Source organism: Triticum aestivum, chromosome 2D, assembly GCF_018294505.1.
Source record: "Triticum aestivum cultivar Chinese Spring chromosome 2D, IWGSC CS RefSeq v2.1, whole genome shotgun sequence".
NCBI classification, from domain to species: Eukaryota; Viridiplantae; Streptophyta; class Magnoliopsida; order Poales; family Poaceae; genus Triticum; species Triticum aestivum.
In genome coordinates, this window is record NC_057799.1 from 427,919,474 (window position 1) to 427,926,545 (window position 7,072).

The window sequence follows — 7,072 nt, forward strand, 5'->3', positions numbered from 1 at the left end:
GAAACAGTGTCATGCGTCTGTTTCTACCACCGCTGTACAGTAGGAGTACTAGTTTTATTCAAGGTAAAAAGTGCCATCGTCGCGAAAAGGAGGGTGGTTCGCACTAGCTCTCACTTCACCGTGGCTGAACGAACCTGACAATGGCAGTACAAAAACTATAATTACCCGACTAGTCCTGACTGGGATCGCAGCTGTTCCAATAAGTGGCATGGTAAAGAACAAGCCAGTCCTGAGGAGAGGCATCAATGGGGGAGGGGGACGGAGAGGCAGGCAGCTACTAGTCCTCATTATTTGACCACCACCACCACTACCACCTTCCCTTCGCTGCCACCTCCTGCCCTGCCCGTTCTCCTCTCCTCCCCTCCACCATTCCTCTCCCCCCCAGCATAAACACAGCTCAGCAGGCCCCATCCCCATCCCATTGTCTCTCTCCGTCCCCGGGTCGGGGCTTAAATCCAGCACGGCCATTGCCTCGTATTATTCCCGAGGACTCCTTGGTTCTTGCTGCGTCGTTCCAGGGACAGGGTGGTGGTGCCGTTCTTGGAGTGCTGTTCCCGGGCTGCTGCTTGCGGCCAGCCGTCCCGTCAGGGTGGTGTTCGCCGGCGGCGAGGCAATGGGGAGCGGCCGTGTCTGCTCCGTTGTCGCGTCCGTCGTGTTGCTCTGGTTGGGCGTGGCCGCTGCGCAGGGTGACTCTCCTTGGAAGACGCTTAGCGGTAAAACGTTTCCCCGGGCTCCCTCTCTTTTTCTCGGTTTGCTTTGTGCGTGCTCTGTCTGCTCCGCGTCGATTATTTACAGAGGAGAGGCTAGCCTGAAATTTTAGAAATTTTCTAGTACCATTTTGGGCTGGATCCCTGCCCATCATTTACATTTTCCTCCTTTGCTGCATACTGGTTCGGCTCCTGGATTTGGAAGGTGGTGGCAGTAGCATAGCTTCAGCATTTTGGGCTGGATCGGTTAGATGGTTCATTTTTGCACTCATTTTAGGCCTTTAGCAGTGCCTCAGGAGTGCTGGATTGGAAGATGGGGCCCGACCAAATTAGCTTTTTGGGGGTCACATACAGTTGCTGTTTTCAGCTAGCAGACATGTTTGTTACTAGCACATGCATGGCAGCAGCTTCTGGAGATCAAGCAGTATATACTACGTATATGTGCTTGAGCAGCTCTACACATCTCTCTGATGATGCTCTTATGGTTTATGATCTGGTCCTTCCAAGGCTAAACAATAGGCTTGATGTTTCAGGCAATGCTCCGGCGATCATAGCCAAGGGTGGATTTTCAGGCCTATTCCCTGACTCAAGTGAATTCGCTTACCAGTTCGCGATGATTGCGAGCTCGCCCGATACAATCCTGTATTGTGATGTCCGGCTGACCAAGGATGGACTTGGCGTCTGCCTGCCGGACATTAAGATGGACAACTGCACCAACATTCCAGATTTCTATCCTAAGGGTAAGAAGAGCTACCTTGTCAATGGCGTATCGACAACGGGGTGGTTCTCCGTGGACTACAACGGCACCGAGCTCTCGCAAGTGTCTTGTAAGTGCTACCATGCTGTGATAATGTTACTGAAGATTGGATCTTGTAGTGCTTGTTATTGTGATGAGGAAGGGGGCATGCCTCCCTTCTTGTTTGACCCCTCTATTGTTTGAACTGAATGGTTCGTTTAGTTACCTGCTTAACTCATTGTGGTATATATGTTGAACAGTGAAGCAGTCAATCTTCTCTCGCACGCCCAGGTTTGATCCAAGCTTCTTCCCATTGCTCGCCGTCGAAGACGTGGCATCCAAGTTTAAGCCTCCTGGAATGTGGCTCAATATCCAGGTACAGTTAACAATGTCGTCTGCATGCAGTAGAATATGTTGCATGACATTGCGCCGTTGCTGAAAATGAGCCATTTTGCAGCATGACGGTTTCTACAGCCAGTTCAACATGAGCATGAGGAAGTACATCCTTTCTGTGTCGAGACGTGTTATTGTTGACTACATCTCATCACCGGAAGCAAGCTTCCTCACCAGCATCAGTGGAAGGGTTAGCAACAACACAAAGCTCGTGTTCCGCTTTCTTGACGAGGCCACTCTTGAGCCATCTACCAAAGAGACATATGGTTCCATGTTGAAAAACCTTACATTTATCAAGACATTTGCATCTGGGATACTTGTCCCGAAGAAGTACATCTGGCCTGTTTCACCAGATAATTATCTGCAACCATACACTTCGATCGTCGATGATGCTCATAAAGCAGGGCTGGAAATTTATGCTGCTGATTTTGCCAACGACTTTGCGCTCAGTTACAACCATAGCTACGATCCATTAGCTGAATCTCTCTCGTTCATTGATAATGGTGCATTTTCTGTTGATGGCATACTGACTGATTTCCCCGTTACGCCTTCAGAAGCTATTGGTGAGTGTTTTTTCCTGCCATATTGACAATGATGCAAACTGGTACTCCCTCCGTATCAAAATATAGGACGTTTTTGACACTATGACAGTGTCAAAAAACGTCTTATATTTTGATACAGAGGGAGTACTAACCAACCTACTACAAAAAAGGGTGATATCATTCCTTTGGTACTGGAGTTGGTTTTCACTAATAATAATAAAAAGTACATGCAATCATTTAGAACAATTTTTTAGTTTTGACATGCATGTAGCAAACTTCATTTTGTGTTTAATTCTGTATTCATACAATTTGTCTGATGGATTATGTTTCTCATGCCACTCTGTTCTATATTATGTCTTTGCAGGCTGTTTTGCGAATTTGAACAAAAGCAACACAGATCATGGTATGTATCATTCCTTTTTTCCATCTTTTTCATTCTTCATGTTCATTCATGTTACTAACCACCACTATTGACATTTGTCATGCAGGGAAACCTCTAATTATTTCTCACAATGGAGCCAGTGGAGATTACCCAGGCTGCACAGATCTAGCTTATCAGAAAGCAGTCGACGATGGTGCAGATGTCATTGATTGCCCTGTGCAAGTGACCAAAGACGGCATACCAGTATGCATGGGATCCATTAACTTAATGGATAGTACTACTGTTGCAAAATCACCATTTGCGTCCCAGGCAGCAGTAATGAAAGATATTGAGAGTGTCCTAGGAGTCTTTACTTTCAACCTCACTTGGGATGACATCGTGAAGAATCTAAAACGTAAGTTCTATTGAAATATATCTGCATATTGAAGGATCTGCTGCAGTATATATTTGGTATCCTAGGCAGATGGTGACAACTAATTTATTAGATGTCATATCCCTTATCTGACTCTAAATCGGCTCACATGGCCTACCTGTGTGTCATGTTATCCAGATAGACAGATTATTCCTTTGTGTGTTGCATGTTTGGTACTTTGATTGCCAGAGCATTTGCTGCAGACTGATTTCTCTACAACCTTGCAGCCAAGATATCTACCCCACTTAGCACCTTCAGTTTGGACAGAAATCCAAGATACAGGAATGCAGGCAATTTCATGAGATTATCAGACTTTCTGGACTTCTCAAAAGATAAGGATTTATCAGGAATCATGATTAGCATAGAGGTAAGAATTTTATGTCTGTTTTCACTACTATTTTAACATTGTGATGAGATTGCGTGTTTTTACTTGTGTTAAATAATCGGAAACACTAACGCCCACACGTGTGGGCGTTTGCATCTCGCCCACACGCGTGGATCCACGTCCGTTTGTGGGTGCACGAATCTTGGCATGTTTGTGGTGCCACGTAGGACTGGGCTGGTGTGTGGGCATTCACCCGGTCGCCCACACGTCCGTTTCACCACACGGAGGGGCCGGTGTGTGGGCGTTTAGCAGTTCGCCCACACGCCAGTTTTCACTCACGCACAAGGGCTGGCGTGTGGGCATTTGCCATCTCGCCCACACGCCCGTCTCCTCTCCCACACCCAAGCTGCCAGTTGCCATGTGTTCTGCAGTGTACATGGCAACTGCCCTAGTGTGCTCGTAAGCAGATGGCAACTCTTTTTTTTTACCCGAACATGTCAGTTGCCATATGTTTTGCAGGGTACACGGCAACTGCCCTAGTGTGCTTGTAAGCAGATGGCAACTCTCTCTTTTACCCGAACATGACTTTTTGTAGCGCTACACGGCAACTGCCTAGTGTTAGTAGGTGGCAACTCCTAAGGTTTTCAAATCATGGCAACTCTAGTAAACCAGACCATACATGGTAACTGCTTAGTGTTAGTATGTGGCAACCTCTAAAGTTTTCAAATCATGGCAACTATAGTAAACCAGTCCATACATGGCAACAGCTGCAGTTGTCCAAAATGGCATCTGGCACTTGACCTGAGATGGCAACTGCAGTTGAGCAACCATGGCAACTGTAGTTGTCCGACATGGCAACTGTAGTTCAGCGACATGGCAACTGCAGGTAAACGGACATTGAAGAGGGTCCGGACCATGGCAACTGCGGGGACGCGTGGTGACTGTCACGCTGGGCGTGCGGGACCGTGAGGTAGGTGGCTGAGAGAGGTCGTGTGGGCGTTATGCATTTTGTCCACACGTAGGCGTGTGAGAGGGACCGCAAGGGAAAAAAAGAGGCGTGTGGGCGCTAGTTGTTTTGCCCACACGTAGGCGTGTGGGCTGGTCCTCTTAGACACCACACAAAACGTGTGGGCAGACCCCTTAACGCCCATACGTGTGGCAGTTATCGTCGTCCTAAATTATTTGTTTTGTATATTTATTCCGAATGTATTGCATGCCATCTAACGAATAATTTCTAAAATGCATGTTCTTACTGAGTCCCAGAAATAGGATCATGTTGTCAACTAAAATACTGTTTCTGTTTTGCAGCATGCTGCTTTTCTAGCAGAGGAACTCGGATTTGACATGGTAGATGCAGTTATCAAAGCGCTTGACGACTCCGGCTACAACAAACAAACTGCTCAGAAAGTTATGATTCAGTCAACCAACAGCTCGGTTCTGGTGAAGTTGAAGCAGCAAACAAAGTATGACCTGGTGTACATGATCAATGAAGATGTCAGCGATGCCGCGCCTTCCTCCCTCGCGGGCATTAAAAAGTTTGCCGATGCCGTTTCTGTGGAGACCAGCTCTGTTTTCCCTGAAAACCGCCATTTCACGTCGCACCAGACAGACCTTGTCGAGTCCCTGCAGACCGCCGGGCTCTCAGTCTATGCCTACACTCTCATGAACGAGTTTGTTGCTCAGCCATACGACTTCTTCTCGGATGCGACCGCGGAGATCATTGCCTATGTTCAGGGTGCCGGAGTGGATGGGCTAATCACCGACTTCCCGGCGACGGCCCGGAGATACAAATGTATGTCCAGTTAACACTTTTCCTTGCATTGTCCCTCCTAAATAGATACTCCCTCCGTCCCATGATATAAGAACGTTTTTGACACTACACTAGTTAGTGTCAAAAACGTTTTTATATCATGGGACGGAGGGAGTAGTTCCTACAATCCCAGCAGTTTTGAGTCATTTTGCTGACATTGTGGTTGCATATTTCAGCGAACACTTGCATGAACATGGGGAACAAAACTCCGAGCTTCATGGCCCCTCCTAGGCCTGGTGATCTGCTGCAGCTCATCAGTAAGCCGGCGCAACCACCGGCCCTAGCCCCGATGCCCCTGCTAATGGATTCTGACGTGTCGGAGCCGCCCCTACCGCCCGCAAGATTGAACAATGGTACTACAGCTCCAGCACCTTCGTCTGCACCCAGGATGCAGACTCGGATCCCATTCCTCGTCACCTTAGCGATGCTTTGCGTCTGGGCCACGGTCTGAGGTCGCAATGCCACATGACACGCTAGAGGTCTGCCGGTCTACTAATCCAATGTTCTTTCCCCTCCCTCGGTAATTCGTTTGTTCTTGTAATTTTTGCGTTGCGGGGTTTATATACGGACGCCCCTATGGCACTCAGTCCCTAGTGATTATCAGTACATATGTGTTGGAATATATCCTCTTATGTTCTGGACCGACTTCTCAACAATCTGAATTTCTGAGGCTTGATTTATTGTGTGCTCAAATATGAAAAGGTCTCCCCCAATAAGATCGAACTTCTGCAATAAACTACAATGCAAGCCTACCAAAAGAAGTACCCCTCACCAGTAAACTCCAAGCCTGCCAAAAGAAGTATTCCTTTGCAAGTTTTTCCTTCCTTTGCAAGATTTCATTATGTTTTTTTGTGCTTGGGGAACTATGTGGCAGTATTCTTCGCATGTATATTTGTATGTTTTCCTTCAGTTTTAATATGGATATGTATGTTGCGGGGTATGCTTTGACAAAAATGATTAAAACTTAAAATAAAATATAATAAAAATACCGCATAAGATTGTCATATCAAAACTATTTATTCAGATCTATTGGCATCTTTATTTTGTATCGAAATTGATACTACAACACTGGCTCACGGCAATTGAACAACATGAGCGGAGACTGGATTTTGGGGGTGATGGCAGCCGCAGCCGTGTTTGCATTTGAAATAGGTTTCAAAGCAAGGCTCACCCCCTAAGTCGGCACAACAATAGCACAAATTATTTTGGCAGGGTGGATCACTTCGAAGGCATGTGCATGATTGCCACTTCTTGCCAACAATCTGGTCGGTATGTTGAGCTGCATACAAAAATTTAGGAGCTTATTTAAACTTGCTCATTTGTTTTTTGACATGAAATTAATTTGAAAAAACCAAAGTTTAGGATTGGAGTTACATAAATTGTTCATAGTACACTTACATTGCGTAAGAACGGCGATACATCCAAAGATAATCATCGCAAAGACCACCATCCTTCTCCCCGCCATCATAAACTTCGACATACAACACGAGTATCTCTCTCTCTCTCTCTCTCTCTCTCTCTCTCTCTCTCTCTCTCTCTATTCGGTGATTTGTTTTTGTCAGTCTTACTACATTACGCTTGCTATGTTGTTCGAATATATATATTGATGAGTAAATAGGCAGTTTTTCGATTAAATTAATCCATGAATAAATCATGAGCATGACATGGACAGCATTGATAACACACTGATTACGATCTAACAGAGCATGTACTACGCACATAGTAGAAACATCTACGCATATTGCTAGTACTGCTACAACAGGAA

General features: G+C 46.1%; 1 protein-coding gene across 1 annotated transcript; it reads left to right on the forward strand.

The window, feature by feature from the left end:
- Positions 1 to 239: 239 nt before the first annotated feature.
- Positions 240 to 6,000, forward strand: LOC123053601 (glycerophosphodiester phosphodiesterase GDPDL4). Its single transcript, XM_044477077.1, has 9 exons — positions 240 to 713; positions 1,241 to 1,534; positions 1,704 to 1,819; positions 1,901 to 2,399; positions 2,743 to 2,781; positions 2,867 to 3,154; positions 3,400 to 3,539; positions 4,806 to 5,289; positions 5,484 to 6,000. The coding sequence occupies exons 1-9, from the start codon at positions 614 to 616 to the stop codon at positions 5,756 to 5,758; spliced, it is 2,235 nt and encodes a 744-aa protein (XP_044333012.1). The 5' UTR covers positions 240 to 613; the 3' UTR covers positions 5,759 to 6,000.
- The last annotated feature ends 1,072 nt before the right edge of the window (positions 6,001 to 7,072 follow it).

Coding starts and splice junctions, on each gene's coding strand:
- LOC123053601 (XM_044477077.1), top strand. CDS start 614: ATGGGGAGCGGCCGTGTCTGCTCCGTTGTCGCGTCCGTCGTGTTGCTC. Junction 2,400..2,742: donor TACGCCTTCAGAAGCTATTG/GTGAGTGTTTTT, acceptor ATGTCTTTGCAG/GCTGTTTTGCGAATTTGAAC. Junction 2,782..2,866: donor CAAAAGCAACACAGATCATG/GTATGTATCATT, acceptor TTTGTCATGCAG/GGAAACCTCTAATTATTTCT.